Source organism: Serinus canaria, chromosome 11 (genome assembly GCF_022539315.1).
Source record: "Serinus canaria isolate serCan28SL12 chromosome 11, serCan2020, whole genome shotgun sequence".
Taxonomy (NCBI): Eukaryota; Metazoa; Chordata; class Aves; order Passeriformes; family Fringillidae; genus Serinus; species Serinus canaria.
Window position 1 is genome coordinate 12,741,966 of NC_066325.1, and position 15,709 is coordinate 12,757,674.

General features: G+C 42.6%; 1 protein-coding gene across 5 annotated transcripts in view; it reads left to right on the plus strand.

Annotated features, from left to right (window-relative positions):
* Positions 1 to 849: 849 nt before the first annotated feature.
* The window catches only part of NUP93 (nucleoporin 93), a 76,514-nt gene continuing 61,654 nt past the window's right edge, over positions 850 to 15,709 (plus strand). The window contains exons 1-3 of one of the 5 annotated variants that reach the window (XM_018914630.3): positions 850 to 912; positions 6,359 to 6,572; positions 7,415 to 7,532. In XM_018914630.3, coding sequence (XP_018770175.1) covers positions 6,394 to 6,572; positions 7,415 to 7,532 — 297 coding nt within the window. In that variant the 5' untranslated portion in view covers positions 850 to 912; positions 6,359 to 6,393. The other 4 variants (XM_009090664.4, XM_018914629.3, XM_018914631.3 and 1 more) reach the window with 4 other exon arrangements.

Sequence of the window (15,709 nt, forward strand, 5' to 3'; positions counted from 1 at the left end):
ACAAGTGCTCCCCTCAAACTGAAGCGACAGGCAGGAATGTACCCTGACCCCCTGCACACACTTGGCGATTGGGAGGAGCAGCTACAGCCGGTGCCAGTGCTGCCTCTGGCCTGGGAATTGCTTTTTACACAGGAAAATTTGGAAATAGAGACTGTATTAATGGGAAAATCTGTTCAGCTTTGAAGGTATGATAGGTGATGTTTCGGAACAGTAGCAAGGCCTAGACATCATCTCTTACACAAGCAGGCCGTTGTCTTGTGGGTCCACAAAATTCCCAGTTCCCAGGTTTTGCCCAACAAACCCCATGTCATTGGCAATATCTGTTTTAGGACCATCGTGTGTGTGCCCAAAGGGACCAAACACAGCGAATCCCTATAAGGCCTCAGGACACCATTGTGCAGGTGATGGTGGGAGTACCTGCTGGCTGTGAGTTTGTTGTGTATTTGACCATAGGATGCAAAATGGGCATGAATTCGTTATCCTCATTTTACCTCCCACGGAATCAGCTCACAAACGGGGTTTGCCAGCAAGAGTCAGCCCTTACTAAGAAGGGAGAGGGAGAATAGAGAGGAACAACCCCATGCACGTTGTTTCTGTCGATATATCGCTTATTTCGCTGATTTCGGCGCGAGGAGGCAGGACGCAGCCTCGAACCCGCGACCTTCGGAGGCAGCCGCCCCCCCCCCCCCATTCGGTCCGCGCCCCCCTCCGAGCGCCTCAATAAAGTTGTTCTCGCGAGGGGGCGGGAACCGGCGCGCTGCGGAACACGGTGGCTGGACCAATAGAAGCACGGGGAGCGGGGACGCACGGCCGCTCGGCCAATGGGAGCGCGGGAAAGAGCGAGCGGGCAGCCAATGGGGGTGTGCGGCGCGGGCACGGCGGGCGCGGCGGGCGGCGCGGAGCGCAGGTGAGGTGAGCGCGCCGTGCGGTCGGGCCGGGGTTTGGCGTCCCTCCGCCTCTGTTCCCCGCTTCTTCCCTGCCTCCGGTGCTCGCTGCCTGCTTTCCCCCGCATCCGGAGCTCCCGGCAGCTGTCCCGCGCCCATGGCTTCCTCTGTGGCCCGTGCAGGCCGCCAGGCGGAAGGCTGGCTGGGAGCGCTCCGGGCCTCCTCGTGGGCCGTGCCGGGGCTCCCCGAAGCTGCCGCTGTCAATAACCCGCGCTGAGGCAGCGGGGCCGGCTGAGGGTGCGCCAGGAGGAGTGTGTTCTTCCCAGCGGGTTTTTGTGCTGGTCGGCAGCGCCGAGCCTGGCTGTACAAGGGGAGTTTAGTGTTCAACCGAAGTGCAGTGTTGATGCTTCAGGAAGCAGAAGCTGATTGTCTGGGAAGGTTTCCGGAGAAGGGTTTGTTTATGTGTGTGGCTTGGTGTCTGTTTCGAGTTCTGTGCGTGGGGGTTGTTCTTCCCCACCGTGGGTTTGCTGGTTGGTTCCTAGGAATTCATAGAATGTTGAGGGGTTGGAAGGGACTTCAAAGCTTATCTAGTTCCGCTCCTGCTACCGTGGGCAGGGATTCCTCCTGCTAGATCAGGTTGCTCAAGGCATTATCCAGCCTGGCATGATGAACACTGGCAGGGATGGGACAGTCACAGCCTCCCAGGGCAACGTGTGCCAGTGCCTCACCACCCTCGCAGTAAAGAATGTCTTCCTAAATTTCCCCTCTTTCAATGTTTATCTATTACTCCTTGTTCTATCATTACAGTTCTGACAAAAGAGTCCCGCTCTGCTTTTGCTGTAGGACCCCTTCAGATGCTGGAAGAATTTTTGAACAGTGAGTGGAAGACCTGGAATTAAAGTCCAGCTGCAAAGAAGGGTTGCTTCTTTTCTCCTGCATTTTGGTCATGCTGGTCTGGGGACAGTAGTTATGACATGGAGAGCTAAGACCATAGTGAGACAGGAACACCAGTTCCTGAGTGCTTTAGTGCTATTTCCCTAATGTTGTGTCTTAAAAAGTTTTCCTACTCCTTGGGAAAACTTACAAATAGAAAAAGCTTGAAATTGCTTGGGAAAAAGTATGTGATTCTGTCTTTTAAATCTATAAAGTTTCTGTGGTGTAGCTGTGACAGGAAAATCAGTGGAGGGGGAGGTTATGAGTTTTCATGTAAGGAACTTAAAATACTGAACCAAATGCTCTATCTAATGAGGGTCAGTTTGCCACCCTGTACAAGTTATTTCCCTGCTCGGTTGAGTGCTTAAAATAAAGGCTAAGTGTTTGGAAAAGAGGGAACATGGTAATATGGCAGAACTGCCAGCTGAGTCAGTTAATTCAGAGCTGTGGGGACTTGAGACCATTATGAGGAATTTATAGCAGATAAAAGGAAGTGTTGACAAATGTGTGCTAGAGTGTTTTGGTAGAAATAACTTCAAATGCCTACTCTTCAGGTCCACTTTAAATAAAGAAGAGTGTAGAGAAGCGTTGTGTGCCCTTCGTTGTCCTTTCTTACAGTGCAAGTGCGAGGAACCCAATGTTACTGCCTGTAAAACTTTGAAGAAAAAAAATTTTGTTCAACATGCCTACTGTAAGGGCACTCTGGGACTATAAGATTGGACTTTTGCCTATCTACCCACAAATTAGATGAAGAAGAAAATATGTAGGACTGAAAGCCTTTTTATAGGAGGCAGAGAAGCATTAATGGATCAGTGGTAGAGGAAATAATAGTATTCTTTCAAAGGCTGTTGTGTGATCTATTCAGGATTTTCCTGCATCTGCCTTTTGTTGCAGGGGGAACAGGCTGTTTTACCAGATGGGGTACCAAATATAGCGTGAAGCTTTTAGGTATTTTTAAGGTGGCCTGTTGTGATTTTATCTGGGTTTAGTGTAGTTAGGGTGTGAAAGCTTTCCCTGTTAGGTTTGATAAACATCACTGTGTTTTAGGGACAAGGGGATGGTGTGGTGAAAGTGTGCAGCAGATATTTGGGTTGTACAATTGTCCACCTGCTCTTTGATTATCATCTCTGTGTTTCTCAATCACTTCCCCTGTCTATAACACAGAGATTATGTTGCTGACTTGTTCACTGAAATGTCTGGATGTCTGGTTATGCCATGTGCCATGTGGGAGCTGGGTATTATTGCTGCTGCTCAGACAGAATTCCCCAGGCCTGCAAAATGGACCTTTTACTTATTCATGTTTAGCTTAGTAGACAGAAGCTGCTCCACTCTCTGTAGCAGCCCAGGCTCGGAGCCTGTCAAAAAAGCCCTTTTTACTCAGATCTTGGCTGTAGGAAGTAGAGTATTGCTGGCTTGCTCTTACTACTTGTCCTCTTGTCTTTTCTTTCCTCAAGAAGCTGATCCTGACTCATCCAGACTGGGTCTCTTGAGCACTTTGAGGTGGGAGCCTCTTTGAGAAGCCAACACTGGATTTCTTCCTTTTTCTTTCCTGTTTTGAAGAATCTTTCTGCAACTTGTGGAATTCTTGCTTCATCAGCTACTCTGATTGTAGTGGATGAGGCTTTCCTTCTCCTGTGACATCTTCTTCCTTTCTTTTTCTCAGAGCACTGGAAAAATGTCATTTTTTTTTACTGTTTCTCAAAGTTAATTGGTTAGTTGACACAAACCCTTTCAATGTGGGAAGTACAGCAGATACTTGCACATGCATTAGAGTATTTCAGCTTTGTGTATTTCTGAATCAAGTACAGTAAAATGTTCATCGTGGCTGTATTTGGAGTAGAATAGCTACAGTTTTCTTCCTAAGCTAGCATTGTAGTGCTCTTGAGGAGTTTTTAGTGGTTTTTAGGTAAGAAATTATCAACTATAATCAGTCTGAATATACTTAAGAAACCTGTCATCTTTTCTGTTTTCTTTGTGGCTCAAACTTAGTTTATACAATATATAGTGCTTATGTGTGGTTTTAAATGTTGGGGAAATTAAACTGAGGTTTAATGGAATCGTAGTCTAATGCAGCAACTTCTATTGATAAGTCATCAAAGTTGTTTTACAGAAAGGCTTTTTCAGTCCTGGCTTTTAGCCCAAGGTCAGTCTGGTTTACTGAAGTTAATATAATTTCTGAAGCATTTTCTTTCTCTTAGGTGTCAGTTGTTGCTCCTTCCCCAGCCAGATATGAAAATCTGCCCTCACTGTGCTCGTTGCTGTGGAAGCAGTTTCCATCTTGCACAGCAGCATCAAGAGTGAGTCTGCAGACTCCTGAACACAGTAAATTCTGTCAGCGTGGAGACAAAGTTGTTTGTGCTGTTATGAATATATGAATATTCAGTCTAAATATTTGAATTCTGTCACTTAGAAAAAGCTGTTTAGCGTTGACTCTCTTGAGTTTGAGATGTTGCTTCCAGTGCTTGGTTATAATAATTTAACTTGCTCCAAAATAATCAGTTTATTCCATATTCGCTGAATTGGGTTCAGTCTCACAGAGTTGCTGCAGTTGTCCTACACAGGCAAACTTATGTGACAGACCTTACTTGGTATTAACAGGGTCTGTGCAGGTAAAAAGTGCAGGTTTGGGTGCAGCTCTGTAGCACTGATTTTTCATGCTTTTGGTTTCAGCAGTCTGAGGAGTTGGTGCTTCTAACACTCCCAGCTTTTTATCTTGGTAATGAAAAGAGGAAGTGGACCAGATGGGATCAAATCGAGCTGATGTCTGTGTTGTTCTCACAGTCACTGCTCCTGGAGGATCTCATCAGTCTTTGAATGTGCAGGAGTGTGGCTGTTCTGGTCAGTGTCTGCCAACAGAGGCTGTTCCTGGCAGGGGAGCATCTGAGTTATTGCAAGTAAACACTGGGAAGATGTTCTGTACTGCATTGCAGGGCATGAAACTGCTTATTTCCACCCTCCTCCTCCCTGTTCCACTCCATCTTGGTGGCACACTGGTGTGTTCACACAGATCTGGTCTCTGCTATCTCACCTGATTAGCAAGTCATTGCAAATACAATCATTCACTCCCCCAGCTTTCCTGAAGTGTGGGGGGAGTGCTTGTGAAATTCTCCATTCCTGGATGCTGCTGTTAGGGTTTGTCCTGGCACCCAGGCAGGAGGATTTCTCTCTCAAACTGCATATGTCTGAATGAATCATCATGCAGAGCTTTTAAATCATTTGTCCAGACAGCGGAAAGTGCTGCTACTGCTGCTGGCAGTAGTACTTGGGAATGGTGGTTAGACCGAGACCATGAGGAATGTTCAAATTCTACTGTAAAGTTGCTTTGGTATGGTTGAGGAGTACAAAGAAATACTTGAATTGCAGGCTATTGTTGATTTGTAAAAATCTGTTTTCTTCTTAGGGGGCTTCCTTGAACCAGATAGTCTTCACTGATTTTATTTTTGAATAAATGATAAACAGTTGGAGTTAATACTTGACATCTTGTTTCTCTTAATTCATCCCAGGCCCTCTGGGTGTGGGTGCAAAAGCTATGAGAGAGGGACTGTATTGAAGATTTCCTTCTCTGTGGCACCATTCAGCACCCCAGATTTCTGTGATCTTCTGTGGCTTTACAGAGGTGCCTGATGCTGGTTTAGCTGCAAACCATGATTTGGTGTGTGAAATTGAGGTTTTGGGTTTCATATTTTGTTAATGTGGACACCATTGCAGCTACATGTCTTTTTCCGTAGTGATCCCAAGCATGTATGCTTTTATCCTTTCTGTAAAAATAACAGGCTTCATTCTGAATTTGGAACTGCCTGATGCATTTAATGCATCTTCTGTTACAGCCCTTGCTTGTGCTTTAACTTCTTTAAATATTCTGTCACTGAGTCAATGCAAGAAATTCTCACACGGGTAAAACTTCCTGCAGGCATTGAATTTAGTCACAGCTCTTCTAAACTGGAAGAACATGAACTTAATTTCTTTTGGCTGAGGGTTAATGACATATGGAACAACACATTTTAACAGCCACCTAGTTATGGCTGTCTATGTGCATCTATAGCTCAACTGTTTCATTGCTAATTTAACTTCATGTTTATGTGTGTTTTCAGCCCACATACATTCCTATGCTTGCACATGTGTGCATCTTTCTTCATCATAGATAAGAATATAGAATCATAGAATGGGAAGGAACCTGTAAGGATCACGGTGTCCAGCGCTCCAAGCAATCTATTCATGTGTGTATGCAAGTAGTTTATAGCTAAATTAACACCAAATTCTTCACAGGGGCTTCTCTGCTTTCACCCTTCTTTGTTTTAAGGCAAAATATGAACTGTGATATGACATCTGCATCCCACTTCTGACAGGTCCACAGACTGTAGTCTTGCAAGGGAAAGCTCTCTGAGACCACTTGAAAAGGTTTCCTTCCTTGATGTTTAATGCCTGTGGAGGATAGACAGTATATCCTGATCGAGAAAACCTGCTCTTGCTGGTCTGTCTGTGACCCCACAAGCGTAGAAACTGTTTATAGCTGAGCAAGAACTTTCCCTTTTCCCCTGAAGGTTTCTGTGTGTCTCGAGCGAAACCTGCAGCAGAGATGGACACGGACGGCTTTGGAGAGCTGCTGCAGCAGGCAGAGCAGCTGGCAGCCGAGACGGAGGGGATCTCGGAGCTGCCGCACGTGGAACGGAACCTGCAGGAGATCCAGCAGGCCGGGGAGCGCCTGCGCTCCCGCACCCTGACCCGCACCTCGCAGGAGACCGCCGACGTCAAGGCGTAAGGACGGAGCGCTGGCCCTGGGGACTCTGCACGGGGGGCGGAGGCTGCTCGTGGGTTTGGTGTCCAGCGTGGGGGGAGTCCTGCTGGGAGAAACAGAATGATGTAGAATATAAGAAAATAAAGATAGTGTAGAAAGTAATCTTGCCCCTAAGGAGTTGCAGCTGGGCCAGTTATCAAAGATTAGGAACAGGCCTGACTTTAACAGGCCATAGCTGTAAGCAGTGAGAAGAGTGCTATAAAAGAGTGGGGTGGCTGGTTGAGAGGGGAACTGGAGTTAGCTGGCTGCTTTGTGAAGAAGAAAGACTCAGTGCTCAGGGGAGCAGTTCATGAGAAAACACCAAGAAGGTATGAAACTTGTGATAAGGAGACAACAGCATGGAACCCCTGCAATAAGATGTCAACAGAATGACTGCAAAGCTTGTGTTCCCTTTTTTTTCTTCCAACTTTTCTCCTGCTTCCAAAAAACAACAGGATAGTTGAAGGGTTTATCTGATGGGCTACTGTTCTTGATTTTGGATGCTAAAGCCAAAAAGTGCAGTACCTTGTTCTGGCTGCTGCTGATGTTTACCAACACAGTGTACGTTTTTTTCTGTTTAGGAGGACTTGGCAACTGTGCAGCACTGCAGTAGAACAGCAGAAAGACTTCAGCAGGGCTGAGATGTTTACATAGACACATAGGGCTGCTCAAAGTTTGGTTCTGTGCAGTTTTTGTAACATGTCTGGGAGCGCTGTCTGTATGTGGCACTGTCTGTACGTGACCTAAATATTGGCAATGAGTCTGGATTTAGAGTTCTGTCTGTTCAATACTAATTTCATATCTCTACAATTTCTCTTTATAGATCGGTCCTTCTTGGGTCTAGAGGGCTTGATATATCCCACATTTCTCAGAGACTTGAGAGTCTAAGTGCAGCCACTACATTTGAGCCTCTTGAACCTGTGAAGGACACTGACATCCAGGTAGGGAAATTTGACATGCGAATTACACTGCCCTTGCCACTGCTATTCCTGTGTTGTGGTGCAGAGCTGTTCTAAGGCTTCTGTGGAGATCATCTTGCTTTCTGTTTAATTCACTGGCCAGAGGAAGTGTAGAGGAGAGATGCTGCTTTCAATGCTGAAAGATGTTTGAGTTAGCCATGAGAAGCAGCATTAAGTACCAAGATAGCAGAAATATTTTAAGTTCCAAATTCTCTTGAAGTCAAGAGGAACTAGGTACATACTCCCTTTGTGGACCTGTCTGTTTCCCTTGCAAGCCTGAATTGTGCAGGGATACTCTCTCATAGTTTTGAAACCTTCTTTATGTCTGACTGGAAAAACACATGGCACCACTTTTGAGGCAATTTTGATGTGTTGGAATAGGGAGCATTTAAGTCAACAACCAAAAGAGGTGAGTGTAGCTTTTTTCTTTCACTGTATCACGGATGTCATAACCTTGTCTCGGTGATAGACTAAATTTGCTGTGGTTCAAATGCTTTGCCAGATGATTTTATCTTGTAAAGTTTCCTGTAAATTTTCTCTAGGCGTCTTACAAATCATTGTGACCCATTTAATTTTGCTTTCTGATCATTGCCTGCCCTTGTAGAATGCCTTGATGATGAAACCTGCAATATTCATTACTCAGTTAAGAGCTGGTAGTGGAATTGGTGTTGTGTTGTATTGAAGGTAACAGTCTGAATTACTGGTTAATCATTTTGAAGTTCATCTTTTTTCTTCTTTCTGGCAGATAGCTCACTTATGAGAAGAGTTGTAAGCTCTTCTTTCTGTTTTTGCAGAAGTAGTATGCTAAACTACTTAACTTCAGGAGGGGAAGTGAGGCAGGTAAAATTACCCCATTTTATCTAATGTGTCTTTTAGTTTTGCATTTGGTGCCATCCATTTTGGGTGCAGGCCCCTTAGCTGAATCTCATGCTAGTGTTAGGAGCCTTGTAGTCTCCTGTCCTCAGGCAGACTTATTTAACCCCAGTTTTCTAAGGCCTTTCTTTCACTAAAGATTAGTACTCTCTGGAGACTTTACATGTTGCTTGATCATAGAGTGAGAGCTGTAAACCACTGGCATTGTTCACTTTGTCTTTTCTCATTTTATCCCTTTGCCCCAATTTCTCATGTTGTTGTCTTTCTAATTGGTGATGTTAAACTTGGTACGTGTCTTTCTTGACCTCATTCTGTCTAGATTTTTTTTCAACAATTCTTGCCTCTTTTTTGTTTTTCCTTTTTGTCTTTTTTTTCCTTTTTACTACTGCAGTCAATTCTATGATTTCTACAGTTTTTCCGTTCTGTTGTAAGAAGAATTTTCTTGTAGATTCTCAAGCCCAGAAGCAGTAGAGCACTTGACTCTTTGGAGCTGAGATTTGTGGCACATGAGAAAATGGATATGATTGCATAATAATAATATATTTTATATTACCTAACTAAAAAATGAAGATGGTGTTCTTTCCTAATTATACCAGATCTCAAGACCTTATTTGAAATGATGATTCTGGTATATTCTGGTAGTGATCTTGGTATGTTTTCTTATCTCTAGTATATTTTTTTAGTTGCCCTTGTCAATATTTGAATGTATCCTCCTGTTCAGGAAAAGCTCCAAATTTAACATAAAACCAGTGGTTAATAGCAAATCATTATGTTTGGATGGCCAAATCAGCCAATGCAATTCAGTGCTTTCTTCAGGAAAGCAGCTAAAAAGTACAAATGAGAAACATGATTAAAATCTATCATTTAAATCAAAGTTCCGCGTTTGCTGTGTTGAATCATGATTAACACTAGTGATTTAATCACTGATCATTTCAGCAACTCATCTCTGAGGCCTAATACTTGTGTGCTTTGAGTCTTACTTTTTTTTTTTTGCAGGCCATGTGCAGACAACATTCACAGTCAATTAGCTAAAAGTGATTTGTAAGGGGAAGGATGGCAAGGGACTCCAGATCATCTTGGAGGCACATGAGCTGAGTGTCAGTTTTAAATGTTTTGTCCCTGCTTGTTTTTGCAGTTAATAGGTGCATGGATTTTATGTCTTGCAGGCCATCATCCTCTGCTCTGAGGATATTTGCAGTCACATCTCAAGCTGTCTGGCTATGATCTGTACCTGAAAGTTACTTGCTTAGAGTGGGGACAAGTCTCTGTACCTATTTGTAGGTTCTGGTTTGTAGTCATCAACTCTTTTAGAACAGTTTTTATTAAGTTTTTGTTAGTTATGTAAGAGGACCTTGTGTTAGACACTGCTGATAGTCCTCTAATTACCTCTGTTAATCAAGAAGGTCTTAAAATTATTTGACTCTTTAGATGAAGATGTGCTACAAAAGTTTTTTTTTCTATGTTAGTTTTTCTTATCCCTCCTGATGATTGTTGGGATTTCTCATCCTGGTTCCTAGACAGTTTCTTAAGTCTTCAGATGTGTTGGGACAAATGAAGCCATCCCTGTGCACTGCGTAGAATCCTTGCTCCATAAGCTGTTCCCATTGTATCTGGTAGGCATGTCCAGAGTGATATAAGGGAGGGGTCTGCTTTATTTCTTTACAGGATTCACTGTTCCTCTGCTGTTATTCAGTGTTTACACAGGTGTACTGGTAAACTTTAATTCTGTGAATTGGGAAGGCCTGTTCTGTTCTGCATCAAGCCCTCAGCCTGTGCCTTCTGGCATTATCATTACTTTTTTTAACTAGCAAAAACTTCTTCACATATTCATAATCAACTTGGTCCAGACTTTATCATCAGTGCTGTAGGCCCAACTGTCCTTCCTCAGACCTGTCTTTTCCTGATGCTTAACACAGACCCACAACCCTGTGTCGTTTGCAGTAAGTTTATTTAACCTGAAATCCCATCTGAAACTTGTCTTTTGTAGATTCTTTAACACTTCAGTTATTCTTGTCTGTGTGGTTCGTCATATCTGTCCCTTAATCTTCAGTTTGAGCCTGTAACAGTTTATAAATACTTTACATCATTACTTAGCATCATTTGCCAAAGAGATTTTTTGGGTGTAAGCACCTGAGACTGGAGGCCTGTGCCCTCTTCCCTCTGATGAGGTGGTGGGGCTGCATTGGTGCAGTTCTGTGCACCACTGCACAGGAGAGGGTGGTGGATATGGGCCCTTGTGCCAGAGGCATAGACCTAATGCATAGCCTTTGCTGACTGTTGCAGTTGTGTGCAGGCTACAAATATAATTAAATCTTTACTGTATGAATTTTAGGGTTCTGCTGACTTTTAAATTCTAGCAAAGCTCTTACAGCATGAAAATACTCTTTAGACTTTCTGCCATGTGTTCCCACGTCACTCACTCCTTTGCATCTAGAGATTTCTCTGGCAATTTGCTTGAGCCTTCCCTGCATTCTTACCTAAAGCATTTATTTATTGTCTCTGTTCCTTCTTCCATTGCAGTCAGTTCTAGCAGCCTGTGGGAGGCCAGCATAGAGAAATATGCTAGAATCCAATCTCTCAAATGATGGCAATCAGCACTGCAGAAGGAGAATGCCAGGAAATACCCTATTTCTTATGGAGAGAGTAAAACAGCAAGAAAAATCAGAGGGGAGCATCCTAGGGCATGAAGTCCCAGGATGCTGGTGCAAGACATTCAGAAAGTGCTAAGAGAATCTAGGAATTCACCTTAATAGAAGTCTCAGCTTGGGTTAACAAGCAGGAGGGACTTTATCTCTCTGTACAGAGCCTCTTTAAGTGGTACTCCATAGTGCTGACTAAAAAGTGCACCAAATTGCAGCTCAATTAATTATCTGAATTATTTATCAGTTGTAAAATGTAGATTGCTTGCACATAAAAGGGTTGTGAGTCCAGGAAATGTCTCCCACTAGAGCAGTAGGCCGGGAAGATTATGTAAAAGATTCTAGGCTTGCCATTAAATTATAAGAATTTGTATTTTTCCTCTCTTGTTTCCAAGTTTATGTTATTAAATTGCATGCAGAACAACAAGCACTTCTCTCAGTAAATCCATTTTACAATAATTCTTACAGCAGGAGTTTATAAAGATCAAGATTTTTCTAAATTGTCAAAATGCCCTATTTTGGCAAAATCTTTTCAAAACTGAATGTATTAGTCAAGTGTTTGTTGATCTCATATTTAGCATGTATTTATGTGCTTGGATCTTTTTGTTTGTTTCTTTTTGGCTTTTAAAAATCCCAGGTAGGGCTGGATCATGCAAATCTGTATCCCAAAGATGGGTTATGGGAATATAAACATAACATTGCCATTCTGCTCAGAAAAGGTGTTTCTTCACTCTTCCAAAGATGCAAACTATGATGTCCTCTTTTAATGAGCACTGTCATAGCAGATCGTCTCTCAGGTTGCAGTAATGGCAGCCAGAGGAGGAATCATTCCAAAACTGTGGGGAGGCTGTGCTATTGTAAGGTGTGAGGTGGGACCTGGCCCCTGCACTTGTGCTGTTTGGTTTATGTATGGAGGTCAGAGAGAGCTTCAGTGCTGCTCTTTCAAACTGATTTTTGGGGGACCAAGTAGGAGTTAGTTGCTAGATCAAGACCTGATTTATTCCTGCTAAGATCATTGGTTTGTTACAGTGTATGTTATGCTTTACTGTGGGCTTTTTATTTTGAACATGTCACTGGGTTTGATACTAGAGTTGGACCCTTATATGCTTGTTTTGAAAAATAAAAGCCCAGAGTCATGGTGGTAATTTAAAAAATGGTTTTGCTCTCATTTTTCTGGCTCTGTGCAGATTTGTGAAATGAATGCTAGAAGGAGACACAAGCTCTCCTAGCATGCATTGCTTATCTGCTTAGAAAGTTTGAGGTGAAGGCCTAGCTCCATTACACTGAAAATTCTGTTGAGTGATCTCATTTGTACAAGTTTCACCTTGGCCTTCTGACCTAGGCACAACTGAAATGAAAGGTTGCATACTAGGGTTTAGTCTTGATTTCTGGGTGTGGATATTCAGAGTATTGACTGAGTAGCTCTCTGGAGGCCCAGATACACAAATAAGAGCTTTTATCTAAATGAGGGCAGAGGGTTAGACTGAAATCTCTCTGAGTGGCATGAGAGACAGAGTGAAATGAAGTATCTGGGGTATTTTGAAGCTTTTCAAAGTACTGTAAATAGGTTTTGTATCATAGGTAGCTTTAACTTCTACTTTAGTGTTGATAGAATCTGGGTCCCACGATGCTCTCCCCAGCCCTGTGTGTTCTGTTCGTGTGTATGTATGCGTATTACTCGTAATTTAAAAATTCTTACTCTGACATCAGGTACTGCAAGGGTGCAGTAGCTCAACAATTGAGCTCTTATTGCTATCTTATGTTACCATTTGTGATATACTTTGTGGTATCTGCTAGAATAATACCAAAGCCTGTGGTAGTCTACTAGAGTGTAACTAAAATCAGAGTTTATAAATGGAAATGCTGACACAACCTTAAAGGGCCAACCTCAAGTGCTGTTCACCATCCATTGTTTGCATTAGCTTAGCTTGAAAATGCATTTTTCCTTTTGCAGATTTTGTCCTTTCTCATTTGCCAGACATTGATTTCTCCCCCCGCCCCCAAGTCCTTCAGTTCTAATGGAGCTTGAAATTAAGGTGGCTTCATTTTTCTGTCGCTTCCTTGTTCTCCCTAATCAATGATGCCAGCACAGCTGTGTGGACCTTTTAACCATTGCAGAGCCATGGTGGTGAATGCAAGAGGACAACCTTTGACCTTGTTTTTTTTAGGGTTGGTCATTCGCTGTTGGTTTCTTTGCATTGCTGCAATCCAAATGAAAAATACTATTTCTGATCATAGCTGAGAATTCCTCAAAAACAATAAAAATGTTTGGCTCCAAAAATGCCTCTCTTCAAAGGTTCTTAGAAGTAATTTTTTAGTCCTCCCTTTATTAGTGCATGCCGGTATCAAACCCTGCTGGCTTCTTTGCCTAGGTTGTCTCACTGATTGCATTCAGGATTTTAGCCTTAATGTACACATTTAGGTGTGTAAATCAAGAATATAAATATCCTGGTAATTAAATGTGGCCAGAGGCAGTTTGCACACAATTGAAGAAAGCAGTGGTGGGGAATGAATGAGTATTTTGACATGCAGCAAATGGAGCCAAGGAATGTGGACCTTGGAAATACAAATTACAGAAACTTCCTCAGCTCATCTGCTGTGTTTGATGTCTCCTTCTTCTAAGTAATGTGTAACAATTTTACATAAATGCAGCCTGCCTGTGCTCTCTGCTGGCTGATATGGCTTGGGCAGCTCACAGGCCTGGCAAAGCAGCCAGGGGATCAGTGGCCTGTCTGCCACCTCCCTGACACTGACAGCCTCCCAGGGCCCCTCTGAAGGGACAGGCTGGCCCAGAGCCTGCCAAGGCCTGTGCTGATTAAAGGATGCCCTGGGAAGTACCAAGCTGTGTGTAGGTTGGGATGTGACTAGTATTTAGGAGTTCAGGCTTCTCTATTTTATAGCCAGTGTGGGGTTTTGGGGTCTGTTTTGGCTTTAAGTTAAAAGGAATGAAACCCAACAAAACCAAAACACCCCCTTCGTTTTGGAATTAGGTAGGTGAGTGAATAACACTATAGGAAAAAAAGGAGGAAAGAAAGAGCCCAAAACATTGAGAATTTTTTTTTTGCTTGTCACTTTCTTCCTCATGTTTGTAATTTATATTTAAGCAGCAATTTTCTCTAGTTTTCATTACTGCTTTAGTGGCATGGTTTAGTGCAGTTTTAAATGACCCCAGCCTTATTAACCTTAAAATTAAATATGCATATCCCCAAAAAACCCAAACCATGGTGCTTTCAATAGAGCAGTAGAATACTCAGGTGTTTCATTAGTTGGCCAAATTACAGTCATTCAGTAAATATTCTGATAGTGAATTATTTTTAATTTTGTTGATTTGCTTGGTTACATGCTAATTGGAGTAGTTTTGTGGTGATCTTCCAGTTCATTATGGTTCTGATGATGGATTCCTAACCTTAAGGGTTTGGGAACAGAGAGAAAAGAAACATGATCTGCCTTTTTCTTTCATTGTGGGTAAATAAGAGGGTAGAAAAGATATTTCAGAACTTTATGCTAATGCAAGGTCATGAGATGGAAAAAATGGGAACTGCTTCTAGTAGCTGTATTTATTGATCTATTTAAAATCTGCTATGTCCTGGCACATTTCACATTTCCTGTCTGTTTAATCCAGATACGTTCTTTGCATCTCAAATCGGGACAACTGTAAACTTTTAATAAATGATTTTGTAACAGATACTTCAAACATCTTTAAAAATAACAGATTTTGAGTCATAATGCTTGACTTCATTCCCCCTACCCTGTTTTTCTTATTTTGCCATGTAGCTCTGCTCTTGTTTGAAAATGGTTCCAATTTCTAATTGAATGTTAACTTGTATTCCTGTGGAGGAGCAAATACAATTTATAAAGACAGTATGGACATCACATATCCAAAATGCAGCCTCTCCTGTGCTGAGGTGTAGACATCTCTACTTCTCTTGGTAGCAGTGCTGGATCTTTTCATAGCTGGAACTCAGGAGCAAACCTGGGTGTGAGGTTCTGAGGCAGAATTTCACCAACACCCTGCTTGTAGCAATGTTACTATTGCAAGTACTGTGGGATCATTAATGGCTTCCAGGATCTGTGTTGCATCTGACCAGGAGGATGTAATTTCTGGCAGTGTGATACCTCTTAGTGTCATGCTGTCCCATTAATTTAGTGCTTGCTGAGGGCTTGTATTGGCTACTGACCCAGGCTGTGTGTGCTCAGCATGTGCAAATGAACTGTTGGAATTGGTGTTTTCATGGTGCAGGAAAAATTTAGTAGAATGGTTTCAACTCTGTTTATACAAATTGGTGAGAAGAAGCAATGCTGAGATGCAACCTGGCAATTTGCCCCTTCCTCTAATCATGAGATAGAGCACTTATTTGGATTAAAAAATGGCTTTATTTATTTAATTGAGGCTCAAATGTAGGTTTTTCATAGCGTAACTCCTGTTTTGTTTTGTAACTTTTCAAAAATCATTACAAATGATGCATAGACCTTATAGGAGAGGATTTGGAGTTTTTCAGTACCTTTATTATAGCTCTGAAATGAAAGATTTGCAGGGCTGTGCTGGAATTTCAAAGTGGAATTGATTATACGCAGAAGTGAACCTGGTTCATCTATGTTGATGAACCATTTCTAATATATGAACAGCATTTTGTATAGTAGCAGTAC